This window comes from Amia ocellicauda, chromosome 4, assembly GCF_036373705.1.
Source record: "Amia ocellicauda isolate fAmiCal2 chromosome 4, fAmiCal2.hap1, whole genome shotgun sequence".
Taxonomy (NCBI): domain Eukaryota; kingdom Metazoa; phylum Chordata; class Actinopteri; order Amiiformes; family Amiidae; genus Amia; species Amia ocellicauda.
In genome coordinates this window covers 297,501-325,028 of record NC_089853.1, presented here as the reverse complement: position 1 = coordinate 325,028, position 27,528 = coordinate 297,501, and the positions used below count along the sequence as shown (strand labels likewise).

The following is a 27,528-nucleotide window of genomic DNA, read 5'->3' as shown; positions in this document are numbered from 1 at the left end:
CAATATAATTCGTTACTTATGGCGCTAATTTGAGCCCATATGCAACTCTTTGTCCTGTGCGTCAGAAAGGTCCCATACGACAGTAAAGTGTGGTATAAACACAGTAAAGTGTGGTGTGGTATAAACACAGTAAGGTGCAGTGTTGTGTGGTGTAGTATGGTATAAACATGATTATTGAATATGCAAAAAGTAATGTCAGGCACACAAACATATTCAGATAAATTGTAATTATTATATTCATGATGATTATCTGGATATTTGAGCAAGTGTGAATACGTGTGACAGCGCTGATGTCTCTCAGTTACAACAATAAAGCTTTTAGAGTTTGAATTGCAAAGACAGGGACACATCAGTGTCACACAGTTTATTCACATTTCACAGTCATTACAGCTTCGCTGTAGGGGGAGAGAGAAAGAGAGAGGGGGAGGGAGGAGAGGAGGTGGAGAGGGAGGGATGGGTGTGGGAGAGTCCCAGCTGCTTCATTTCCTGCAGAGAGAGACAGAGAGAGAGAGAGATCTGTACCAACCTGCACAACATTTCGACTGTTACGTAGACTGGACTGGGCTGGACGTACCTGCCATTGCACAGCATGATGAGGTTGTTGACAGCCGGCACAGTAGACTGGCGGTTCTGACCCGTGACCAGGTGACGGTCCAGAACCACATGGACAGCATCCTCTACGCTGGCTGAGAGAGAGAGAGAGTCATACTGTCTGTATTAAAGAGGGGGAGGGGGCCGGGAAGGATTGTCAGGTGAGGGAATCCAGCGGATCAATGACTCGATTATCAGACCGTGGTAAAAACATGGAACAGAAACATCTAATTTTCTGGAATGAAAGGAACTGAAATGTTGCCGGTGTGAAGGAGGGAGAGGGAGGAGGGACTGACCACTGTAGGCTCCACCGTTGTCCTTCACAAAGTCCTCCACGATCACAGGCAGGTCGGCAAAGTCCCTGCAGCGCACCAGCTCACACACTGAGGGCTGCAAGGAAAGAGTGAGTCCAACTCTCACCCTCCACTCACCCTCCACTCACCCACCCACCCCACTCTCACCCTCCCCTGTGCCCACCCTGTCCCCCCCACTCACCCCAGTCAGGCTGTACCCTCTGAAGGCCCAGCCCTGCTCCTCCACAGCACAGCACAGCGCCGCCACGCCCTGCCCCACCGCACACACCGGCTCTGCAACAACACAACACACTAGCCGTGTTCACAACACGCATACTTTGCCAAGTCTGCGCAGACTTTTCGCAGACTCTGTGACGAAACTGTCTGCATGAACTCAGCCGGAAAACACGTCATAATGCCGTGCAGCTGCTCAAGAGGGACTGCGCAGGTGCATCCGCGGCTTCAAAACAACAAACGAGCGCTGAGTGACAGAGACGTTTCAATCACAGACAGACTCACTGCAGCAGCGCCACCTAGTCAGGGGGTGAATCACCCTCGAGTCATGAAGGATCTTATGAATTTCATGCTAGATAAGTACAACAGAAATATAATATTTTAAAACTTGACAGTTCAGTATACATTATAACCTCATTTCCACGTATTATGTGAATTTGTAAGTTGCACACCTGGCAAGGAAATCCATAATACATACAACATATTGTACATGTGTATTTCTCTGAATGGACAGGTTTAATGTAGATTCAAAACCAGTGTATATATAATATTGTACACACAAACAAAATCTGTTGTAATTAATTTGATCAGTATGTGAGTATTTAACCCTTAAGTGTCCCAACAATAAGTAGGAATAAAGATTTCTACTAATTAAAGATTATTAACGGGTCGTAAAGCTACTTAATCTGATATGAACTGATTAAATGGCCCATTTTCTGATTACACTGTAAAGTATGAAGCTGGTGCAGCACGAAGGGAACTTTGATTGCATGAACTTCTGTGATCAGGACTGACTTCTCTCAGCAGCGCCTCCATGTTTGTTCTGCTGGAGTCTGCAGCTCCAGTGCCAGAGCTGTCCACACTGCGTCTGCGCAGACCGTGACGGCACACGCAGACTCCCGTCTGCAATCTAGCGCAGAGAAGAGTTGTGAACGCAGCCACTGTAACACCACACGGCACATCACACTGTACCACAACACGTCACTACAATACAACACACTGTAATATAACACCGCACTACATGCTGCAGTGTCAGCGCCCAGTGGCTCACTGTGTTGGGAGGTGAAGTGGGTCAAGATGCGGGCCAGGGAGCCACTGTGCGCCAGGTCCGTCAGAGCGCCGGGACAGTCAGGGATGCACAGAGCGTGGTACCGTGAGCCTGGGGGGGAAAGAGAGAGGATTGAACTGACTGAGTGGCTGATTGGTTAATTGATTAAATTATTAATTGGTAGATGCTGACCATCGATGGACTCCAATTTGGCCGGGCTGGCATATGGCTTGACACTGAAATCCTGCACCCAGCGGGCACAGCTCTCATCAACACCCACAAAGTCAACCGCCCTGCCCTGAGAGAGGGAGAGGGAGAGTCAGTCAGAAAATCTGTGTATCGGTTGGTTGGTTGGTGTGTGTGTGTGTGTGTCTCACCCCAGGAGTGGCTGTCTGCAGGTTGAACACAGAACTGCAGAGAGTGAAGGAGTGGAGGAACGACTGAGCACACACTCCTGGAGAGGAGAGGAGAGGAGAGGAGAGAGGAGAGAGAGACGGGGAAGGGGAAGAGGAAGCAATTCTTTAAAAACACAAATCATTTAAGTGCCACCAGCATAACACAAGAACATAATAATACAATGACAACGATATTAATATGCATGATGATGACGCCACTAACCCCCCGGGGCGGCGCTGGCCACAATCAGGCAGGTAGGTTTGGCTGCCATGGTGTCAGAGCCGAGTCGAGCCGAGCTCAGTACCGCCGAACCGGACCGGACCGTCAGCTGGGCAGTCTCCCGGTCTGTCCACGTCTCTGTCTCTAAGATCCCCGCAGTGTCCTGTCCGGCCCGCAGCGCCTCCACCGCACACAGCGGAGCGGAAATACCATCCACACACAGTCACGTTGTTTCCGCTGAGGGAGACACCATAGATATCTACAAGTAAGATCTGCTGCTATCTCCACTGTGCGGCGAGTGAGATTTCAGTCCGCCATATTGGGTGAGAATAAACGCCACTCCTGAACCCGATGTACCTACATTAACACGCAGTTACGCGCAACGTTTTGAGGATTTAATTTATTTTATAGTGAAATTGGATTTCAGAGGTCTGATCTCTTTACATGGGAAAAGCAAAAAAAAAACGGTCAATTTTCTTCTTCTTTTTGGACAATCACTCCTAGCACAGCTGCACACACACACAATAGCAAATAATAACACAAACACACAAATACACGCAACACGAAAATATGCTTTCGGGTTTTTGTGTAGTAATACACATACAAAGTAGTACGGTGTTGTGTGGTCAAAACATATTAAATATAGTGTATAGTATATTTACCATGGTAGCATCACAGTAAAGTGTAGTGTACCATGGTCAAAACACAGTGAAGAAGTGTGGCGCAACATGCTCAAAACACAGAAAAGTGTGGTGTGTTGCACTGTGCTAAACAACACAAGGAATTATGTGTTGTGTTGGGTAGTGTACTGTGACACAGTAGCATGTCGTGTGGTGTGCTATGGTAGCTTATTGACAAAGTAGCGTGTCGTGCGGTGTGCTATGGTAGTTTATTGACACAGTAGCGTGTTATGTGGTGAACTCTCTACCTCTGCTTCAGATGTAATAGTCCCCAGAATCTGACATCAAACTGCAACGACACAAAGTGAATGATCACAAATGTGTTTATTTGAAATCATGGTGTGGCAGTGAGATGAAAGACACCTCTGGGATATACAGAAAGGAAGACACGAGAGAGACGTAGAGACAGAGACATGAGAGAGACGTGGAGACAGAGACCCGAGAGAGACATGGAGACAGAGGCAGAGACACGAGAGAGACGTGGAGACAGAGACCCGAGAGAGACGTGGAGACAGAGACAGAGACACGAGAGAGATGTGGAGACAGAGACAGAGACACGAGAGAGATGTGGAGACAGAGACACGAGAGAGACGTAGAGACAGAGACACAAGAGAGATGTAGAGACAGAGACACGAGAGAGACGTAGAGACAGAGACACAAGAGAGACGTGTAGACAGAGACACAAGAGAGATGTAGAGACAGAGACACAAGAGAGATGTAGAGACGTGGAGACAGACAAAAGAGAGACGTGGAGCTTTCTATCGAGCTGATCCAGCAATGGGGAATGAATGCAGCGGGTGTAAATCCTTCCCCCCGCCGTGTTGTGAAAACATGGGCACACAGGGGACAGTGTGTTCAGCGCTCAGTGTGTTGTGATGAAGTTTTGCTGCCCTCTCCTGGCTGTTAGCCATAATAATTTCCCTCAGCTAATGGTTGATGAACACCTGGAAGAGCAGAGAGGCCTTAGTTGTGTAAAGACTGGAGAGTTGTAGTTGTAGTTGGTTTCCTCACTGTTCTCTCTCTCATTTATTATGATTGTTGTTTATTAGCTATAAGACTTTTTCTTTGTTTATACATATTGTAAATTTTGTAAACAGATTTGTAAAGTATTCACTTGTGGTACTGTGCATACTTGTTTGTCGTTGTAAGGTATGAAGAGTAGATAGTCCCAGAAGACTTTTTTTTTAAGTTTGCTGTTTTTCGGGCATCCTAAGTTATTACGTTGATTTGTTTTTGTTTTCTTTATTTTAATGAAGAGTAATGGTATGTTGAGTTCTGTATAAAATGTTGTTGTTCTGATTAAATTCTAACTGCATGTGCAGTACTTTAAGAAATGTCTTCTCTTTGTTTCATTGCTTTTGTCTGGCAGTATTTGTTGTAACTCCCATTGTTAGAGTTGTGTGTTCCACACTGGGGAATATTGTGGTTTGGGTCGTAACAGTGTGTTCAGTGTTCATTGTAGTAATGCTGCACTCAGTCTCTCTTTACAGTTTATTGTTTATTTTGTGTTTCTGTTGCTTCAGTTGCCCCCCCAACTCTCTCACACACACATACACTCTCACCCACAAGCCCACAGCCCCCCCACACACATGCTCACAGATACTCTCTCACACCCCACACAGTGATGGCCACACAAACACAAATCAACGCAGACATAGAGATGTCAATAAAACAATCAATCAATAATACAGAATGAGTGAATACTGGGCACAACGCCCTGCAGGGACACTCTACTGCCAGAGACAGCATCAGATCATTGACAAAAACAACAACAACAACAACAACAATAATAATAATAATAATAATAATAATAATAATAATAATAATAGTAAGAAATGTGAAATATGGGTGAGTTTTACTGTAGCATCACACTGATACTCTGCACAGTGCAGCACAGCACTCTACAGTACAGCAGAGTGCACTACAGTGTGTTACAGCAACATACAGTCCAGTGCAATGCGTTAGTATACAGTACAGTGAGTTGTAAGAGTTGTGTTTGTGAGATTATGAGAGCATGTGAGTGTGTGTGTGTGTGTGTGAGTGTCTGTGTGAGTATCTGTGTGTGAGTGTGTGTGTGTGTGTGTGAATGTGAGTGTGTGTGTGAGTGTGTGAGTATCTGTGTGTGAGTGTGTGTGTGTGAGTGTGAGGGGGGCTATGCGGCACTACATTACACTGACAGAAACAAGAGAGAACTAGCATATCATTCATCTTAATAATAATAGTCATCATAGTAACAATAGGAATAGAAATCATAATAATAATAGTAGTTATAATATGAATAGTAAGTTCTCAATGTCTAAAATTGTGTCCTATCTGATTTATTGCATTTATACGCTCTGGAGAATAGGAACAAGATTCAAAAAAGAAACTCGAAAATCACTTCTCTAAGTTTGCTAATTAGTGCTAATTAGTGTTCTGCTGTCGTGCTGTATTGCTAGGGGAGCTACTTTGGGCTCTAATTGGGGGGTTCATTGTTGTGTGCTGGGGTGAGGGTGGGGGGTTGAAGTGCCAGGATGCAGGCAGGTCAGCTGATTGGACAGGGAGGCGCTTGCAGTCATTGGGCAGAAGGGATGGATGCAGGGGGGAGGAGCTAGTGACAAGGTTCCTAAGATGTAATTGGTGAAGTGGCCATTTGATTGACAGCCACATTAAGCCAACTACGTAGGCTTGTAGTTTGACCTCTATATACATACTGATACACTGTACAGAAAAAGCTACACACACGCACATGTGTATGTATACTTAAATGTACCAGCATATATACACCCACACTGCTGGACTGGACTCTGTCTCTGCAGGGCAGTGCAGTTGGTACGGGCAGTAAAGTCATCAGTATAGTGGCATTAATCAATATAGAAACTTGAAATAAAATGTTAATCAATACAGTGCTGTGAGAAAAGCCAGCCATGTCAGTCAGACGAGTCAAATCAACACAGCTGAGCTGACACAAAGACAGACACACAGACAAACACAGACACACACACACAGTCACACATAGACACACAGACACACAGTGCACTGAAGAATTAGACAGTATATATGTATAACGTGTGTGTGTGTGTGTGTGTGTCTGTGTCTGTGTGTGTTTGTGTGTATGTGTGTGTAGAGCTGCAGTGTCAGTGTATTCCTCTTCTCTGTGCCACTGATCTCTCTCGCCCACAATTGCCAGGAACCATCAACCCCTTATCCAATTAACTAATTAAGTGACAGTGATGCTCCGCCCTGAACCGCCCACCAGGACCCCCCCCCCGCCCCACCCCCCCCACCCCCCGTGGCTACATTCCATTAAGCAATTAACTGATCGACCCCGTTCACCCCTGATGATTGGCCGTGTTTAAGAAGTTGCTATTTCCGGCGTGCCAGCAGCATGGCCCCGATCAGGAGCGCCGCAGCTGCCGCCACCACTGCGCCCCCCACCAGGAAGGGCTTCAGGCTCTCCAGGGGGTCCGGCCCCGCCTCGCCCCCCCCCTCGGCGCCCGCCTCCTCGGCGCCTGGCTCCTCGGCGTGGCCGTCGCTCTCGGGGGCCGCCGGGGCAGGGGGGCTGGGCTCGGGGGCGGGGGCCGCGGGGGGGGCGGCGGGGGGGTTGGTGGACTCGGAGGACGTGGCCTGCTTGCGAGGCGTGGGCGTGGGCTCCTTCCTATCTGTCTTGGTGCCTCCCCCAAGCCCCGGCTTGGCTGCGGACGACGCTTGCTTCCCTCTGGATTCCATGGTTCTCTCTGTGTGAGTCAGTGACTGCAGACCCTCAGCTCCTCTTCAGGGCGTTGTCTCTGTGTCTGTCCGTCCAGAGTCCAGTGAGGGCAGCTGATCAATAATCAATCATCGATAGTTAACATGGATGATTACAGGACAGACTCAGCTGAAGTTGACTGACACACTGACTGACACACTGACTGACACACTGACCGACACACTGACTGACTGTGTGACTAACTGACTGACTGACACACACACACACTGAATGACTGTGTGACTAACTGACTGACACACTGACTGACTGACTAACACACTGACTTACTGACACACTGAGTGATACACTGACTGACTGACACACTGACCGACACACTGACTGACTGTGTGACTAACTGACTGACTGACACACACACACACTGACTGACTGTGTGACTAACTGACTGACACACTGACTGACTGACTAACACACTGACTTACTGACACACTGAGTGATACACTGACTGACTGACACACTGACCGACACACTGACTGACTGTGTGACTAACTGACTGACACACTGACACACTGACTGACACACTGACTGACTGTGTGACTAACTGACTGACACACTGACTGACTGACTAATACACTGACTTACTGACACACTGAGTGACGCACTGACTGACTGACACACTTACCGACACACTGACTGTGTGACTAACTGACTGACATGCTGACTGACTGACACACTGACTGACACACTGACTGACACGCTGACTGTGCATGGGGTCAGTAGTACAGTATTTCTAGCTGCTCAATGTCACAGCGAGTGCACAGCTCTCTGCCTCTCTCTCTCTCTCTCTCTTTCTCTGCGTCACTGCCTACCTGCGTCACACAGCTGCAGCCAGAGAGCACAGTAAAGACAAAGATGTGCAGAGAGAGAGAGAGAGAGAGAAAAGAGAGAGCGGTGGCACTGTGCTCTGCGGAGCTGCTGTGACTGCAGAAAGAGGAGAGAAACTCAGAGGACAGAGCAATGGCTGATCCTGTTGTTTAACCTGCCTATGTAGACCCCTCCTTCCTTCCCTCTCTCTCTCTCTCCTTCACTCTCTCCATCACTCCCTCTCTCTCCCTCTCTTCCTCTCTCTGCACCACTCTGTTGTCCTCAATGCGTCAGCGGGGCAGAGAGCAGGCTGCAGCAGGGGATCACAGAGTGGTGGAGCCAGGAGAAAACAGCGATGCTGAGAGTAACGCAAAGACACAATCAAATATATGCCAGCTCACCTTCTTCTTTTTCTTCTTGTGTGTGTGTGTATCTCTCTCTCTCTCTCTGGGCGCTCTGTTGCTCCAGGTACCCTCTGCGCTGTGGGGGAGTGATGGAGAGAGGCTGAGGAGAGGCCGGCTGGGTGTCTGCTGAAGGAGAAGGAGTCGGAGTGAGGGAGGAGAGGAGAGACGGAGGACACGGGGACTGAAGGAGGAGGGGGAGCTGGGGCAGGGCTGTACCACTGCGGCTGAGAGACGGGGGAGACAGGTGGCCTTCCTCTCTGTGAGTGTGTGTGTGTGAGAGAGAGAGAGAGTCAGTGTATGTGTGTGTGCGTTTCAATTTGTGTCAATTAATTGTGTAGCCATTCTTATAATAATAATAATAATAATAATAATAATAATAATAATAATAATAATAATAATATTGGTATCAGGCGTTTAACCCTTTCCTGTTCCCTGTCTGTTTTACTGTATGTGCAATACAGTGCCCCCCCCTCGTAATGATTATTACTAGATTTCTTAGCAGACTCTTACAATTGTTACAATATTATATTTTCACACAATCACACACACTCACTCACTCACACATACTGATATACACACACAACACACACTGACACACTGATATACACACACTCTCACACACACACACTGACACACACTCACACATGCAGACACACTGACACACTCACACACACACACTGATATACACACACACTGACACACACACACACACATTGAAAAACACACACAGTTTTTTTTATTTTTTTATTATATTTCCAGTAATTGCCCCCCCACCACACAGGAAGAGAGGGGGCTATTATAGTGCTGTTATTACAGGTGTACAGGATTACATCATTATGACACATTGTCATTACATGGTTATTAAACATGATGCGAGTCTGTGATACAGTAGAGGACAGCATCAGTACAGTACAATATGGCCTGGTCCTGTCCCACCAGCGTGGGCTCAACATCAAAACCCAACTAACTGCCAGCCAGGAGCCAGCAAGAGTCAGCCAGACAGGTCAGCCCATCCCTGGAGAGAGTTCAGTTAGAGTGCTACACTGCACTACATTACACTACACTACACTGTGCAACAGTGCACTACAATACACTGTACTGCACGACACTGTAATAGACTACAACTAACTTACTCATTGAGTTACAGCTGACAAACACTCTGACTGACTGACTGACACACTGACTGACTGACACACTAACTGACTTTCTCTTTTCCTCCTCTCTCTTATTCCTCCATCCCTGTGTCTCAATAATTTTCTCTTCCCTCTCCTCTATCTTTGTCTCTCCTCATTCACTCTCTGTCATTGCCATTGACTGCAATACTGTCAGTGTGTGTCAGAGTGTGTTTCCTCTGACTGAGTTGTGCTTCATTCTACTGGTCACTCCAGTATTCCCAGGGCTGTGTGTGTGCATGTGAAAGAGTCTGTGTGTGTTTGTGTGTATTGTGCTTCCCAGTGTGTGTCAGGTCTAACCCCTTCACAACATTCACACTGAACACAGCCGCACTGAGACATAGAGAGAGATGTGTGAATCACATTTGTGATTGTGTATCTACTGTCTGTGTCACTCTCCGCTGCCCTGTGTGTGTGTGTGTGTGTTTGTGTCTGTGTGTGTGTGGTTCAGTGCTCTGGCCACACTGACGTCACTGTCTCTCTCTCAGTACTGTGCTGTGTAAATCCAGAGGGTCACACACACTACCGGCTCAGAGCAGCAGTGTGACCTGTGTGTGTGTGTGTGTTGGGAGGGGGGGGGATGGGGTGAGTGTACTGCCTTGTGCGTTACACATCACTACAACACAACGTTCACACTGTGAGGCAGCTGGACTGAGAGGCAGTGACTCTCCTGACACACAGGGCAAACCTACCTCACCTGGGCACCCCCTCGGGAAAATGAAAGGACACCTATAACAATATACTTCATCAGATAACGACAGTCATAATACCAGCAAAAATGCGAATAAGAACAAAGACAATAATAATAATAACAATGACAACGATGGGGATGTTCTGCAGACGGGGTGGAATGTTCAAAAGGATTCCCAGAATCCCTCCACCCTCCTGGGGTCACACAGAGGTCAAGGGGCTGGGCTTAGAATGTGGGCGTTTCCCTTCTTCACACACTCTCACATACACACACACACACACACACTCTCACACACACACACACACACACACACACACACACACACACACACACACAGTCTCTCTCTCACACACACACACAGAGTATACCCCCCCCCACACACACACACACACACACAGTCTCTCTCTCTCACACACACACACACACACACACACACACACACTGTCTCTCACACACACACACACACACACACTCTCACACACTCTCTTTCACACACACACACACACGCACACACACACACACACACACACACCACACACACACACACACACACTCTCACACACTCTCTTTCACACACACACACGCACACACACACACACACACACTCTCACACACTCTCTTTCACACACACACACACACTCTCACACACTCTCTTTCACACACACACACGCACACACACACACACACTCTCACACACTGTCTTTCACACACACACACACACACACACACACCACACACACACACATATATACACACCTGGGCATAGGTTTAGAGTGTTGAGAGAACGTTAAATTGTCCCCCCCAATATTGACAGCACCTCCCAATTCTGAGAGGAACCCCACGCCACTGTGTGCTTATTGAAAAGACAAATCTGGAATGAATCAGTTTGAATTGACGTTGCCAGTGGCTGATTTGCATGAGAGAAGGTATCGTTGTCTGGCTCAGCCAATCCACGGCCGCTCCCTGACAGCCCCCCCACTCCACAGTGAGCGCATGCAGAGCGCGGGGGGGGGGTCTGTGGAAACTGACCACACAGCACTTCACAGTAACATCACTGGCACCGCACTCCAGTACCATCCCATAATAATAATAATAATAATAATAATAATAATAATAATAATAATAAGTATAATTATAATCTGGAGAGGGGGAGGAGGTGCTTGTGCTAATAAAGCTTTGATATATAAACTCAACAATAAAATTAATTAGATATATTACATCTAAAAATCATATGTATATATACAGTATACAGACAGACAGACAGGCTGCGATTGAGCGAGATACCATGATTCTGAAATCAGTTCAGAACAAAGAGCAAAATAACAGAGTCAGTTAGAGAGAGAGGGACAGAGAGATGGAGTGAGACAGACAGACAGACAGACAGACAGACAGACAGACAGACAGACAGACACACACGTTGCCCGCCGTCCGTGTGGGAGCCCAGCCCCTGAGCCCTGCTGTGTGACCGAGGGAGTGAGTCTCGCTCTGGGTCACTCTGGGTCACAGCGGGGCGCCGGGGGTCCGCTCTCATCACTCATGGGGGGGTGGAATGGGAGAGCGGTTACGGGGGAGGGGGAGGGGTCAGGGGTCAGGGGTGTGTGGGGGGGGGGGTTGTGCGTTATTCACGCTGCCGTGGCAGCAGCCCCAGCAGGTACTCGCCGACGCCAAGGAAGTAGACGACCTGCGCGATGCCGAAGAGCGGCGCGATGACCAGGGCGCGGCAGTACGCCCCCTTTAGCAGCGCGCTGGGGCCCTCCTTCCGCAGCAGCTTCCTGCAGAGAGGGGCAGAGGTCCCCATCAGCTTCCCCACTGCATACACACTGGAGTCGTGTTGTTTTGTGTAGTCGGTGTTTAGTGTGTTGTGTAGCCATTGTGCAGTTGTGTTACCTGATGCAGTCGGTCACTCCAGTGTAGGTGTCCTCCTGCGCCCCTTTCTGCAATGACTGCAGCCGCGTCTTAATCACTGCAACACAACAACACAACACAGCCGCGTCTAAATCACTGCAACACAGCAATCAGCAACAGTACAACACAGCATTCAATAACAACACACTTAACTTAACACTCAGACAAGACACAAACACACACATGACAGCAGTGTCCCCCTGCCCCACTGACTGTCAGTGTGTCCGTGTGTCTGTCCCTCTGTCTGTGCATCTCTCTGTCCCCCAGTGTGTCCGTGTGCCAGTGTGTGTCTGTCCCCCTGTCCCCGGTGTCTCTCACCGTCACAGGGGTTGACAGCCACAGCCGCAGTGCTCCCGGCTACACAACCAGCTACAAACGACACGTAGAAGGGTGAGGCCCCGCCCTCCTCACTCTGACCCAGAGCGTTGAGGTTCGCAAACAAAGGGAAGTAGATGATAGAGAACGGCACATCCCTGAGAGAGAGAGAGAGAGATAACTTACATACAGTGTGTGTGCAGTATACGGTGTGTGTGTGTGTGTGTTATACAGAGTGTGTGTTGTATACAGGGTGTGTGTGTGTTGTATACAGTGTGTGTGTTATACAGAGTGTGTGTTGTATACAGTGTGTGTGTTATACAGAGTGTGTGTTGTATACAGGGTGTGTGTGTGTTGTATACGGGGTGTGTGTGTGTTTTGTATACAGTGTGTCGTATACAGGGTGTATGTGTGTGTGTTGTATACGGGGTGTGTGTGTGTGTGTTGTATACAGGGTGTGTGTGTGTTGTATACGGGTTGTGTGTGTGTTTTGTATACAGTGTGTCGTATACAGGGTGTGTGTGTGTGTGTTGTATACAGAGTGTGTGTTAAAGATGGGGTGTGTGTGTGTGTTGTATACAGTGTGTGTGTTATACAGAGTGTGTGTTGTATACAGGGTGTGTGTGTGTTGTATACGGGGTGTGTGTGTGTGTTGTATACAGTGTGTGTGTTATACAGAGTGTGTGTTGTATACAGGGTGTGTGTGTGTTGTATACGGGGTGTGTGTGTGTTTTGTATACAGTGTGTGTGTTATACAGAGTGTGTGTTGTATACAGGGTGTGTGTGTGTTGTATACGGGGTGTGTGTGTGTGTTGTATACAGTGTGTGTGTTATACAGAGTGTGTGTTGTATACAGGGTGTGTGTGTGTGTTTTGTATACAGTGTGTCGTATACAGGGTGTGTGTGTGTGTGTGTGTTGTATACAGGGTGTTTGTTTGTTGTATACGGGTTGTGTGTGTGTTTTGTATACAGTGTGTCGTATACAGGGTGTGTGTTATACAGAGTGTGTGTTGTATACAGGGTGTGTGTGTGTGTGTGTTGTATACAGGGATGCACCTCATCAGTGTGGCCCCCAGGCCCCTGTACAGGCCTGCTATCCCTTCACTCCTCAGCAGGTCTCTGGTGATTTGCATCGCTGTCTGTGACTTGGTCTCTGCGGCCACCGAGGCCCCGGGGGCGGAGCTCACCGCCTGCGGCATCAGCTTCCTCTGGGCAGCTGCATGACATCATCATGACATCATCACCGAGAGAGGGGCGGGAGAGAGGTCTGATTAAAACATCTAAAACAACCGTCCGATGGTAAAGCAAGGATCTTAAACTGGACTGCAGATTTCTCACACGAACCCCATGTCCAGCTATCTCAAGTTTAATTAAAGATATCTGGAACTGACTTCCTGTCCTATTTGAGAAATGGAGTCAGGAATCTCGAGCTGAACAGGAAGTCCATACGAAACACACAGCATTTTCACAGGAAGTCATTTCCGGATATCTCAACATGGAGTCAGTGTGAGACATCTGCAATTCAATTTGAGATGTCCTAAATTATATTTTCTCTCCCCATTCTCCCTAGCTCTCCCTTCTTTCCTCTCTCTGTATTGTTCCATTCTTTTGTTCTCCCGCTCTGTACCAGACCTGGGGTTTTCAACCTTTTAGGACATGCGCCCCCTACTTTTGTCTTATTTTAAAAAAAACGAATGAACATCATTAACATATTACTTAAATGTGCTGCGTATAGCGTGCATAACCTTAGTTACATTGAAACATTAAATATATATACAGTTTACCGAATTCAGTGTGACGGCTGAGCCTGTTTCTGAGAGCACATCATGCCAATCCGTGGCTCAATACCTGACACAGCTAACCGTAAATCATCTTCCACTATCAATAAGCGTGAGCGGTACTTGTTTTTTAAGTAAATACTGAAAATGTGGCTTTACTGAGCCAAGTTGAGGCAAAAGGCAAAAGTACATCAATTGCAAGTCTCGCAGGTTCAGTACACTCTGTCTCCACTGACAGTGTGGTTGAATCAGACAGTGCCTTCAGAGTGTGGTCACTTGAAAGGTCCAGAAGGGCATCCTGCTGATCTGATGACAGACTCCCTGCGCTTTCGATAAAGGGGTTACGAACCCACTCGTACTGGTTCCAACTATGCTGCTCAGGAAAATACTTCATGAAATGTGCAGATGGCTTGCAGATGGAGAGTGATTTATTTTTTGTAACATCCCAGTTAAGACCATTCTCCATGAGAAATTCATCCAAGGTTGGGAACATGTCCACATTACCCCCATCAACCTGCCCTCTCCATCGCTCCAGTTTCCTCACAAACCCCACAATTTTGTCAGATATTGTTAGTAGGTTTGAATTTGGGCCCTGCATAGACAAATTAAAGGTATTAAGTCTATCAAAAATGTCAGACAGGTATGCAAGATCTGCGAGCCACTTTGGGTCTGTAAAATAATTTGCAAAGGAAGATGCACAATCAAACAGAAAAATTCTTAGTTCATCACGCAATGAAAATATCCGCTGCAGTACTTTCTGTCTGGAGAGCCACCTTACCTCTCGTGTGCAAAAGTAAGGATTCATATGCTGACCCCATTTCTTTGCACAACAGGGCAAACAGTCTTGATTTTATGGGACGAGCCTTGATGAAATTTACAATTTGTGTTGCTGTTTGAAGCACTGCGTTCAACTCAGCAGGAAGAGTTTTTGCTGGAAGGGCCTCCCTGTGAATCATGCAGTGGGTGAAATGAACATGCGGAGCTACATCATGAACCAAAGCAGCGAGTCCTTTATTTTTCCCTAACATGGCTCCCGCTCTATTTGTGCACACACCGACACAATTGTCCCAACAAAGACCAAGTTCATCCAGTTTGCCATTGAGTTTTTCACAAATATCTCTCCCTGTGCATGTTTTTTCCAGGGCTGAGTAAAATAACAGATCCTCAAGCAATTTTCTCTCACAGCGGTAGCGGACAAATACAAATAGTTGGGAGGAGATTGAGATGTCTGTCGACTCATCTAATGGACGTTTCCATCCTTTATTCTCTCAACTAATTTACATTTGACGTTGGTTGCCATCTCAGTGATACGGCGGCTGATGGTGTTGTCTGATAGTAGAATTTGTTCAATGTCTTTCTGCTGGACAAATGAGGCTCTCTGCAATTGTATGAGGCTTTTCGGCCTTGGCAACTAAATACACCACCTCATATGAAGCAGTAAGCACTTTGACTGCCACACTGGTTTGGCTGGTCATAGTTTGTTTTTGATTTGTTAAGCTTGATTCTTTACGGGGAAAAAAGTCAACCGGTTTATCTTTTAAAGTCAGGTGTTTGGTTTGTAAGTGTCATATCAGTTTCACAGGTTTCAAACTGTCATTTGCAAGCACCTCAGAACATACAACACACTGTGGACGTGGTTCGTTATTTAATGTGATGCACGTGAAACCGTATTTTATGTATCGTTCCTCATACTTTTGTCGTTTTCATGCATCCAGGCCTTTGGTTTTTGCAATTAATCCCCTCTGTGTGGAAAGCCCTGTTGATGCGGAGGGTTCGGCATCAGTCTGACGTACAGGCTCAGTCGGGAACTCTTCCTCTTTTTTTGTCAGTCGGTTTAACCGTTTTACCATCACTGGTATTCTTTTTTACAAGCCATTTTGTTTTTAGTTATTTTTTCTCAAAAACTCTGCCGTAACCGTAGCCAACGAGGAAATGTAAAGATCGCCTGATTAGCTGGGGGACTAATCAGATTGCCCCCTCTAGTGGATGACTAAAGATGTGCTAGCTCACATTCACAGCTGTTTCACTCAAGTGTATGCCTCTGAATTAACAGGTGCTCCTAGGGGGGCACGCCCCACAGGTTGAAAACCCCTGTACCAGACAATAGTGTGTTGTGCAGTGCTGGCTCTGACCACCAGGGGGACCCAGAGCTCCCTCTCCAACCCTCTCTAACAGACACTCTCCCTTTCTCTTTCCCTCCCTCCACCGCTCTCTCCCCATACTTTGCCACCTCTTCCTCTCTTCCCTGTTCCCTCCCTGTGCCTAACTCTTTCTCCACATATAACCTCTCCCTCTCTCGCCCTCTCTCTCTCCCTCTCTCTCCCTGATCCCGTCTTTCCCCTTGTGTGTCTGTGTCTCTCAGTCCCCCCCAGCTCCTCAGGCCGCATTCTGTCGCCTCACAGTCTGTGTAGTGTGTCTTTCTCCACAACCCAGCGTCAGGAACTCTATCAGCTCAGTGTGAAGGAGCTGCACCATCAGCAGCTGCAGCCCCTCGCCGACACCCCCTGGAGGGAGCACCTGGCTCTGGGGGAGGACGCCCACCCGGCTTGGAGGAGCCTGTACAGGCCCCCGCTCCCCAAGCGCTCCGCAGACGTGCAGTGGAGGCTTCTGCATGGCGTCGTCGCAACGAACTCTTTTGCACATACACTGGACCCCCGAGTGAGCAACGCCTGCCCCCACTGCGGGAAGAGAGAGACACTCTTTCACTGTTTCTGCCACTGCCCTAGATTAGAGCCGCTGTTCACTGCACTGGAGGGGCTGTTCAAGCAGCTGGGATTCTTTTTCCTCTCGTACTGTGCAGTACAGGCAGCGCCACAGACATGTTTGTCAATTAGCAAACTTTCTAGTGGGGCAAGCTAAGCTGGCTGTCCCGAGCAGTAGGAGAAGTCGGACTGAGCGAGTGCAGCAGCAGTGTGCGCTCTCCCTCTTCAGGTCTCTCGTACGCTCCAGAGTGCGTCTGGATTACAGTTTCTACAGCCTGACAGCCTGACGAGAGACCTGGACACCTTTCTGCGGATGTGGGGGGTCGGGGCGGCCCTCTGTGCCATTGACTTTGGACACTCCAACCAATTGGTTTTATTCATTTGAATCTTTTATTGGTAGCATGCATGTAGTGGTTTTTATTGTTGGTTTTTAGAATAGGATGTGTTTGTATGTCGGGAGTTTTTTTAATGTTTTTATGTGTTTCTAGTTTGTTTTTAATGTATGGTTAGTTTTCTTTTGTAAAATAAAGTTGTTAAAAAAATCTCTCTATCTCTCCCTCTCTCTCCCTCTCTCTCCCTCTCTTTCCTTCCCTCTCTCTCTCCCCCTCTCTCTCTCACCGATCCTGCCCGCGTCCTGCAGCTGTATCTTCAGCATCTCCATGGGCGTGGTGACGATCACCTGACAGGTGCCGGCGCCGCACCCGGCCAGCATCTCCCGGCCCAGTGTGAGCTTCTGACTGCGGGAGAGAGACTGCAGTTTACCACACAACGATGCGACGCACACTGTCTGCACAGAGATGTTCACGTGTCAGACGTGTCATTTCTGTGGTCATTGTTTCAATCGCCCTGTTCTCGAGCAATGTCTGTCACTGCTCTGACAGCACTGGGGTCGTCAGTCTGTCAATAAAGCTTTGCTCAATTTAATTGAAATGAGAGAGGAGGGGAGGGGGAGAGAGAGGGAGAGGGAGGGAGAGAGGGAGGGAGGGTCAGTATTGCTGTGTGTCTCACTGTGTCTCAGTGTGTCAGTGTGAGTGTGTCAGTGTGTCTCAGAGTCAGTTCTGCAGCTCATTAATAATTCACAGTATAAGAGATATGAATAATTAACCAGGGAGGTTTTTGGCTGCCATGAAAACACTGACAGGTGTCTGAGCAGGAGGAGTGACCTGTCCTCAAGGACAAAGCACACATACACACACAGAGACACACAGACACAAACAGACACACACAGAGACACAGACAGACAGACAGACAGACACACACAGACACACAGACACACACAGAGACACACACAGACACACATACACACACACAGACGCACACACACAGACGCACACACACACACTCTCTCACATACACACACACACACACACACAGACACACTCACACACACAAGTGTCAGGGTGTCAGTGTGCCATGGTGTCAGTGTGGCAGTGTATCAGAGTGTCAGGGTGTCAGTGTCTTACCCGTCTGTGCTTAGATGGTGTCTGAAGAAGTCATTGGCTGCCAGCTTGATGGCCTTCTCTGGAGTGACCAGAGTCAGGTTTACTGCAGCACCTGAGACAGAGAGAGAAAGAGAGAGAGAGAGAGAGAGAGAGAGAGGAAGAAGGAGGGAGAGAGAGGGGGAGGGAGGTGGAGAGGTGGTGTTTGAGGGGGTTCTTTAGTATTTTTGTATTTTCACTGAAAATAAAGTGTGATTATTAGTCAAAAGATGGCAGAGGTGGTGATGGAGAGAGTGGGGGAGAGAGAAGGAGAGAGAAAGACAGAGAGAAAGGGAGGGGGGTCTACTCAGGCAAGTTTAAACACAGCATCAGCAATCTCTCTCTCTCCCTTTCTCTCTCCCTCATTCAAATTCAAATTCAAATCGTCTCCGCTGGCCTGACTGGCACTGCGGTGTTTCCAAAGCTTCTAAAACAACAGCAGCGGCCGGAGCCCCCGGGAGGACAGCGTGCACTGCCTCGGGCTGAGCCACAACCTGTCCGTCCGCCTGTCCCTTCGGCAGCCGCCGCTCTCTGGACACTTGGGAGGTTGTCTTGTTCACGACGAGGCTGTGGGCGCCGAGTCGGAGTCACTTCAACTTTGTCTTTTATATGTTTTATATTTGTGTGATCAGCCTCTCTAATGTTTCTGTTCAGGGCCCCATTATATTCATTATATTCATTATATTCATTTGTTTTCTAATTCTAATGAATTTCTCCCTCTCTCTCTCCCTCTGTTTCTCTCCGTCTCCCTCTCTCTCACCTCTGTACATCCCAAAGTACCCCTCCGACCGGATGGTCTTGATGAGGCAGTCTGACCTAAAACACAGATAGATAAAAGACAGTCAGTACAGTAGAGTGCAGTAGAGTGCAGTATATTTACTGACATGCTGCAGTATGTAATTCAGTGCAGTAGAGTGCAGTATATTTACTGACATGCTGCAGTATGTATTTCAATGCAGTATATTTACTGACATGCTGCAGTATGTAATTCAGTGCAGTATATTTACTGACATGCTGCAGTATGTATTTCAGTGCAGTAGAGTGCAGTATATTTACTGACATGCTGCAGTATGTATTTCAGTGCAGTATATTTACTGATATGCTGCAGTATGTAATTCGGTGCAGTAGAGTGCAGTATATTTACTGACATGCTGCAGTATGTATTTCTGTGCAGTAGAGTGCAGTATATTTACTGACATGCTGCAGTATATAATTCAGTGCAGTATATTTACTGACATGCTGCAGTATATAATTCAGTGCAGTAGTGTGTAGTATATTTACTGACATGCTGGAGTATGTATTTCAATGCAGTATATTTACTGACATGCTGCAGTATGTATTTCAGTGCAGTAGAGTGCAGTATATTTACTGACATGCTGGAGTACAGGCGAGAGCCATTCTGCTGGTTCTGCAGGCGAGTCTTGGCCAGATCGATTGGAAACACGCAGGTCACTCCGATCAGCCCGGCCACGCCGCCATTGATGAGCTTTGCAGGTAGACTGGACAGAGGGGGGAGAGAGGGAGAGAGAGAGAGAAGGATATACCTTTAAACAAATGTACAGAATGAAGCCCAATGTACATTTAGTAAAACACCACCAACCATTACATTGTGTCACCCACCACCCCATGCTGCAATCCCCCGAAGAGACATAGCCTCTCTCACCTGATCTGTTTATTAGCCATTGATCAGCGCAGCCCAGGCCTCACGCTCTCACTGTCAGGGTGTGTGTGAGTGTAGCTGTGTGTGTGTGTGTCAGTGTGTCTCTGTATCTGTCTCTGGGTCCAGCTCGTCTCCGGCGCTGTGGGAGACAGAAGAAACAGGGTCAGTGTACATTGTCTACAAAGCACCACAGGGGGACCTCTGGACAGGAGCAGAGGAGACGTGACTGAAGACAGCTCCCATGGACTTTGCATTTCATCCGTATTTAAATGATTGCTCTCGGACTATATAGGTCATCAATGACGTGCAACACACTCCAGCCTTGGTCAAGGAGACTGTTGCCCCTTCCCTCAGAGAGTCATCAAGACACAGAGGCTGCGTGGTGCTGCGCCCGCTCTGAATCGGCTGCTGAGACGCCTCATATTGATGCCCGTGCCTTCGGCTCCACGGGGCGAAGTCGCTCAAGGCAGGTTTGTTAACCAGGACGTCGTGAGCGGTGATTTATTAGCTACTCTGTGTTTGGTGTTCCTCATGCCAGGCGAGAGTCCAGTCCGTGGGACGTTTCCCTGTGAGGGACAGACCGATCCCTCTGTTTCAGAAGCCAGTCGTTCCTATATCAGTGTGATCATTGGAAGTGCGCCGTGTGTGACATGCTGGCTGTGTTACTGAGCTTTATATCCTGTTATTGATCTCTATAGCTATGGCTAAGCGACATGTATCAGGAAGCGATACATGAACCCCTTCAGTATATCTGTTCCTTTTTTTAATCTAAAAGTTTTTTATCGATTATTATATTTATTATTACTATTGTTATCAAAATCATGAAGGGCATCGACCACATCAAACCAGAGGAGCTTTTCCAGATCAGCAGGGACACACGCACCCGGGACACAAATGGAAATTGGGCTTCAAGGCATTCAAGACAGAAAACAGGAGACACTTCTTCACACAGAGAGGCGTCACAATCTGAACAAACTCCCCAGCAATGTGGCTGAAGAGACAATTTGGGAACATTCAAAAACAGACTGGATAGGATCCTTGATCACTTAGTTATTAATGGACACCAAACGAGCACGATGGGGCGAACGGCCTCCTCTTGATTGGACACTTTCTGATGTATGTATATGTGTGAATATATGTGTGTATGTGTGTGTGTGTGTGTGTGTGTATTATTTAATTGTTCTCCCTCTCCTGCCCCTGCTGTTTTAGACACAAGGATGCTGAAGATTGCTGCTCCTTGACAAGAGTGAGTTTCAGTTCCCTTATTCTTCTATCACTACAATGTCCACGAACAGTGAAGCCCCCAGGCCAGGGGGTTTATTCCCTGGAACCCACCCGGTTCAACATGATCGAGTCCTCTGCCATGTGAAACACCTGCGATGGGCCATGTCTTCCTGCAGGAAACCCACATACGTCCACGTGATTGTTCTCGCCTGCCGAGAGCCTGGGCAGCCATTCCCCTCCCACCCCCAGTCAGTGCAGAGGTGCAGCCATTTTAATCCCCTCCGTTCACTCACACGGGAAGTCGACCTGGTGTCTGGCTGTGACCTGCCTTTCTCCTGGAGTGGGACCAGATCACAGCCATTGCACAAAACCTGGGCTCATGCGCTCGCTTTGCAGCCTCATCGTCCAGACGGATCATTCTGCTCCACTGGAAGCACTCGGCCCCCCTCGTTTACTAACTGGATATGAGAGTGGCACACTTGAGAAACGACCCTGTCAGAGGCTGGTGTTTAGCGTGACACACCGCTCCACCAGTGTAACTGACCCGCTGGGCTGGTACTCGCCTCACTATGTACAAGTGTGTGTTGTTGTGAGGCTGGGGGTGGCAGGGCTGGCCCTCTTCTCTTTTCTCCTGTCCCTCTCTCTTCTCTCTCTTTCGCTTTCTTTTTCTTTTTTTACAGCGCAGTAATGTATAGCACAGTGCAGTAATGTATAGCACAGTGGGGTAATCTATAGTACAGTGCAGTAATTTATAGCACAGCGCAGTAATCTATAGCACAGTGCAGTAATGTATAGCACAGTGGGGTAATCTATAGTACAGTGCAGTAATTTATAGCACAGCGCAGTAATCTATAGCACAGTGCAGTAATGTATAGTACAGTGGGGTAATCTATAGTACAGTGTAGTAATGTATAGCACAGCGCAGTAATCTATAGCACAGTGCAGTAATGTATAGCACAGTGCAGTAATGTATAGCACAGTGCAGTAATGTATAGTACAGTGGGGTAATCTATAGTACAGTGCAGTAATGTATAGCACAGCGCAGTAATCTATAGTACAGTGGGGTAATGTATAGCACAGTGCCGCTCTGTACACTATGCAGTGTGGCACATTGCTGTAATCAAATTAAAAGTACAAAGCACCTCTATCCACCTCTCTCTCACTCCTCTGCCTCTCCCTCAACATCTCACTCCTTTCTCCTCTCTCCCTCTCTCTCTCTCCTCTGTCTCTCCCTCCTCCTGCGTCTACACCCCCCCTGCTGCACCAATCACAGTCCAGCACACAAACATCTCCTTCTTCTCACCTTCCCTCCCTCCCTCCCTCTCTCAGTTTAGTTCAATTCAAGGTGCTTTATTGCCCTATATGATGTGCTGCAAAACATTTACAGAAGGAGATACAAATGATCAATAGTAACACAAATAATAATATGGGTGGGGGGAGTGTGTGTGAATAAAGGAATAAAGGGAAATTAATATTAAACAGTAAATGGTATTTACAGCTGGAAGGAGCTCACTGGCGCCCCCTCAGTCTGTGCTGGGCCGCTGGGGGGGATGTGTGTCCCTCGGCCAGCAGGACGGACAGGGTTTCTGGCTCAGACAATATTGTTACTCTCTTCCTCCCTCCTCCCTCCATCTGGCTCTCCTTGAATGTCTGCACAATGGATAATGAGCCCCAGACATCGAGACTCTCTCTCTCCCTCTCTCTGTCTGTCAGTGTGAGTGTGTCAGCAGATCAGTGTGTGAGTTCACAGTACAGAGAGGAATGTATCATGTCAATCTGTCGCCCCAGACACTCCAGCCCAGACACACAGTCCAGTCCAGCAGGGTCTCAGCCCTGGTGCTGTCAGTCAGTGGACTAGACTTGCCCAGTGAATGAAGTTATAAGAACATAAGAAAGTTTACAATCAAGAGGAGGTCATTCGACCCATCGTGCACGTTTTGTGTCCATTAATAACTAAGTGATCAAGGATCCTATCCAGTCTGTGTTTGAATGTTCCCAAATTGTCTCTTCAGCCACATCGCTGGGGAGTTTGTTCAGATTGTGACGCCTCTCTGTGTGAAGAAGTGTCTCCTGTTTTCTGTCTTGAATGCCTTGAAGCCCAATTTCCATTTGTGTCCCTGGGTGCGTGTGTCCCTGCTGATCTGGAAAAGCTCCTCTGGTTTGATATTCCCTCACTCTCTCTCTCTCTCTCTCTCTCAGGCAGGGCTGATTAGTGGTGTACACAGACAGTGTTAATGAGACACACAGGGAGGGCACTGGACTGGGACTGACACCACTACACTCTGCTGCTAATTACTCAGAGACAGAGCTGTGCTGTCATTGCAATCTGGGACAGGTGGAGACGGAGACGCACTTCTTGTTATCTGTATTACAAACTGTGGAGGTTTTGTTTTTTATTGAGTTTCTTTTTGTTCGTGTTTTGTTGTTGTTTCCAGTATTTCTGTGGCTGGAATATTTGTCAGGCCAATAAAGCTCATTTGAATCTGAATTTGAATTTGAGAGAGAGAGGGAGAGATAATCAGCTGAAAGTGCAAAGGTGAGAGAGGCGGTAAAGCTCTTTAACTTTGAATTTTTATGTTGTTATTGTATTTATTCTGCTCTATTTCCTGTATCTGAAATTGTGAATTTGTCACGCCAATAAAGCGCATTGTGTGTTTGGATGTGAATCTGCTGGTGTCTGGGTCTCTCCATCCCTGTCTCCCTCTCTCCCTCCCCCATCTGAGTGCTCAGATTTGGTTATAAAGTTAGTGTAATAGAAACTGATAATCCATAATCTTCTTCCCCGGCCCTATTAATAGCTCAGTATAAACCCAGCAGCTCTTCCCAGAAACCCAGCGGAAATGCCCTCCCCTCTGGGATTAATATTCCCAGACTCTTCTCTGGGATTACTGCAGTAATCCGCACAGAGCACAACCAGCCGCCGCTCACACTGGGAATAACACAGCCAGACCCACTGAACTGTACAAAGCGAACACCCTACTGTGCATGGCTAGTGCTGCTGTACTGCACACACTGGACTGTGTTCTGATTGACGCCCAACTTGTCTCCACATGTCTGCTGTACTTTGCTTCTCAGATATCAGGACTGGCCCTGACCTCTGACCCCAATAGACTCTGATCTCTGCACACTGCAGCTCACAGCCCGGACACATCAATAGGAACAGGGTGTGTGAGGAGTGAGAGAGACAGAGAGACAGAGAGGTGTATAATTCCTGTATTTATTGTTCCAATTGCCCTGTTCTTGAGCACTGGAAATGTCTGCCAGTGTTCTGGCAACACTAGTGTCAGTTAGTCATGCCAGTAAAGCTTTTCTGAATTGAACTGAGAGAGACTGAGAGAGAGAGAGACAGAGAGAGACAGAGAGAGAGTGAGAGTAAGTTAATCAGTCAGTCAGTGATTGCAGTGGATTGAGACAGAGTGATAACTGCACACAGCAAAGTCTAAAGTTTCCCAGGAGACTGTGGACTTTAACCCCCCTCCCCTGCAGCCACTGAACTGACATTTACTGTGTGCAGTGTGTAGAGTGTATACTCCTGGTGTGCAGTGTGTACAGTGTATATAGTCAAGGTGTGCAGTGTGTACAGTGTATATAGTCAAGGTGTGCAGTGTGTACAGTGTATATAGTCCAGTTGTTCAGTGTGTACAGTGTTTATACGCCAAGTGTGCAGTGTGTAGAGTGTATACTCCTGGTGTGCAGTGTGTACAGTGTATATAATCCAGGTGTTCAGTGTGTACAGTGTATATAGTCCAGGTGTTCAGTGTGTACAGTGTATATAGTCCAGGTGTTCAGTGTGTACAGTGTATATAGTCCAGGTGTGCAGTGTGTACAGTGTTTATACAACAAGTGTGCAGTGTGTAGAGTGTATACTCCTGGTGTTCAGTGTGTATAGTGTATATAGTCCAGGTGTGCAGTGTGTATAGTGTATATAGTCCAGGTGTGAAGTGTGTACAGTGTATATTCCAGGTTTGCAGTGTGTACAGTATATGTAGTTCAGGAGTGCAGTGTGTACAGTGTATATAGTCCAGGTGTTCAGCATGTATATTGTATATAGTCCAGGTGTTCAGTGTGTGTACAACAGATTTAGCATAAAAAAGACAGATTGATAAGTAGAGAGATATAGGAGTACAGACAGAGAGAGGGGTGACAATGAGGAAAATGGTTCAGTCCTACCTCTGTCCTCTGAGCACCTCTCTCCCTCTCTGTTCAAATCCTGTGAGGGTGGGAGGTAGAGAGGGCAGCCCTGTGATTGGCTGGGGGCTGTGGGGGGAAGGGCCTGCAGGAGCTCTGTGTCTCCGGACTGAGCAGCACTGACACTGAATACATATAGAACAGCACTGCCCTGACTACACTACACCACTGTACGACACTACAGCACACACGCACTCACACACACTCACTCACACACAGAATTTGATATTGTGCTGCAGAACTTTGCTATTGTTCTGAAACAAGAGTGGAGCAGGAGCTGAAGGAGGGGGGAAAGAGAAGAGAGAGGGAGAGGGTGGGAGAGGGAGGGTAAAGGGGATAGACAATGGACCCTGTGATCACAGATACCTGATCTACCTGACTCTGCAACACCTGAGAGACTGAGCGAGCCAGAGAGGCTGAGAGAGTAGTGTGGAAACTATGCATTTCTTTAATTCTGCGTAACAAAGATGAAGACACACTCACACAGTCAAACATGCTGACTGGAGAATAAAACTGTGAGAAACCGGAGAGAGGAAGCGAAAGAGAGCGGAGGGGGGATCACATGAGGTTAGATACCCAACCCCCCGATCCTTCCTCTCACTTTTCCAACTAATACTGACTGACAAACTGACTGCCTAACACACTGACTGACTGACACACTGAGACTGACTGACTGTCAGTGTCAGGGCTTTTATTTATGGAGTGAGGAAGTGATCTGTGATTTCAAAATATCTGAGTGAGAGAGAAGCACTCTTGGTCCCTGACACTAACTATGTATTGAGTGTCCCTGTCCCTGAGCCACTGAGGTCTCTCATTCACAACAATGAAGCTTTTTGAATTTTACTTTGAGAGAGAGGGGGAGAGAGAGAGAGAGAAAAGAGACAGAGAGGGAAGGTGCCTGAAAATGACCTGTATATCTGTTTACCTATCAATCAATCTATCGGTCGATGTGACCATGTTTATGTCTTTGCATGTTTTTCTTGACTTTGCTGTGTCTTTCTCTCTGTGCGTGTCCATCTCTCTCCATCTCGCTCCTCCGTTTCCCTCTCTCTGCCCGTGCACACGTAATCACCAGCGCAGATCAGCACACGCACGCATCCTCACGCAAACGTACGCAGCGCACGCATAGGTGTCTAACCCCCGGTGCGTGTGATCCTGCTCTTCTCCAGCCCTGCGTGCCCAGCGCAGCCCGCCCCAGAGACAGCAATCTCGGCCACTATGCGCCGTGGAGCGCCGGGATCTAACGGTACCCGGTGGATACAGACACTGCTGCGCCGCGCCAGCGACCCCCACACACCGTCCCGTTCTGTCCCGTCCCAGCCCAGGCACAGAGGCATCACTGGAGGTCGAAAATAATACAACCACGTTAATAATAATAATTATAATATGTATTATTATTGTTATAATTAAGTGTATCCGTGTATTGTTTGTATATGCATTTTCACAGGGATACACAGATGGTACAGAGGTTTGCAAACTCTCTCTCTCTCTCTCTCTCTCTCTCTCTCTCTCTCTCACACAGATTCTCTCGGCGCGGTTGCTAAGCAATGTCCAGATCTAAGCTTTTCTCCAGATTGTCTGCACAATTCCCCGCACACACCGGGCAAAGACACACACGCACTGCACAGATACAAACGGACACACACATTGCTGTGACACACTGTGCAGAGGGAGACAGACAGTGATGTAGTGCGGTGCGGGCGGAGGCGCAGCTGGATCCGGGTTCGGGACACCGGACCCTGCAGCTCACAGCCCGACACTGACCGGGTCAGCGGTACACCCCCCCCTGCATTCACCCAGACTGAGACAGACACACACACACACACATTGAACTGCATCAAATACATAGGACGTGTATATAAATATGGCAATAAACACATCATGAAATAAATAAATAAAAAGGTGTATTTATTTCATACATATCAATGTATGCACACACTATACCCCCCACCACACACACACAATATATATATATATATATATATATATACACATATAGCG

At 47.6% G+C, this 27,528-nt stretch overlaps 3 protein-coding genes across 4 annotated transcripts in view; all 3 read right to left on the bottom strand.

Annotated features, from left to right (window-relative positions):
* Positions 1 to 330: 330 nt before the first annotated feature.
* gatd1 (glutamine amidotransferase class 1 domain containing 1) lies at positions 331 to 3,019 on the bottom strand. Its single transcript, XM_066700360.1, has 8 exons — positions 2,785 to 3,019; positions 2,544 to 2,620; positions 2,359 to 2,464; positions 2,170 to 2,277; positions 1,087 to 1,178; positions 888 to 981; positions 575 to 686; positions 331 to 486 (listed from the first exon to the last, which is right to left on the bottom strand). The coding sequence occupies exons 1-8, from the start codon at positions 2,831 to 2,833 to the stop codon at positions 480 to 482; spliced, it is 645 nt and encodes a 214-aa protein (XP_066556457.1). The 5' UTR covers positions 2,834 to 3,019; the 3' UTR covers positions 331 to 479.
* A 3,716-nt stretch (positions 3,020 to 6,735) lies between these two features.
* On the bottom strand, positions 6,736 to 8,587 carry LOC136747502 (cell cycle exit and neuronal differentiation protein 1-like). Its single transcript, XM_066700359.1, has 2 exons — positions 8,412 to 8,587; positions 6,736 to 7,262 (listed from the first exon to the last, which is right to left on the bottom strand). Exon 2 carries the CDS (start codon positions 7,167 to 7,169, stop codon positions 6,807 to 6,809), a length of 363 nt encoding a protein of 120 aa, XP_066556456.1. The 5' UTR covers positions 7,170 to 7,262; positions 8,412 to 8,587; the 3' UTR covers positions 6,736 to 6,806.
* Positions 8,588 to 9,150: 563 nt separating this feature from the next.
* slc25a22a (solute carrier family 25 member 22a) overlaps positions 9,151 to 27,528 on the bottom strand; it is an 18,632-nt gene continuing 254 nt past the window's right edge. Inside the window, exons 1-10 of one of the 2 annotated variants that reach the window (XM_066700358.1) lie at positions 25,510 to 25,804; positions 20,119 to 20,254; positions 19,829 to 19,954; positions 19,216 to 19,271; positions 18,441 to 18,531; positions 17,596 to 17,714; positions 13,554 to 13,713; positions 12,501 to 12,655; positions 12,165 to 12,240; positions 9,151 to 12,049 (exon numbers count right to left, since the gene is read on the bottom strand). In XM_066700358.1, coding sequence (XP_066556455.1) covers positions 11,896 to 12,049; positions 12,165 to 12,240; positions 12,501 to 12,655; positions 13,554 to 13,713; positions 17,596 to 17,714; positions 18,441 to 18,531; positions 19,216 to 19,271; positions 19,829 to 19,954; positions 20,119 to 20,138 — 957 coding nt within the window. In that variant the 5' untranslated portion in view covers positions 20,139 to 20,254; positions 25,510 to 25,804 and the 3' untranslated portion in view covers positions 9,151 to 11,895. Of the gene's footprint in view, positions 12,050 to 12,164; positions 12,241 to 12,500; positions 12,656 to 13,553; positions 13,714 to 17,595; positions 17,715 to 18,440; positions 18,532 to 19,215; positions 19,272 to 19,828; positions 19,955 to 20,118; positions 20,255 to 25,509; positions 25,805 to 27,528 lie in introns of those variants that run through there. The other variant, XM_066700357.1, reaches the window with a different exon arrangement.

Bases quoted from the DNA above. Each gene is read 5' to 3' on its own strand.
- gatd1 (XM_066700360.1), bottom strand. From the start codon at position 2,833: ATGGCAGCCAAACCTACCTGCCTGATTGTGGCCAGCGCCGCCCCGGGG. The intron at 1,179-2,169 runs GTGAGCCACTGG...GTGTTGTTGCAG, and splicing joins CCACTTCACCTCCCAACACA to AGCCGGTGTGTGCGGTGGGG. The intron at 687-887 runs GTCAGTCCCTCC...TCTCTCTCTCAG, and splicing joins CAACGGTGGAGCCTACAGTG to CCAGCGTAGAGGATGCTGTC.
- LOC136747502 (XM_066700359.1), bottom strand. From the start codon at position 7,169: ATGGAATCCAGAGGGAAGCAAGCGTCGTCCGCAGCCAAGCCGGGGCTT.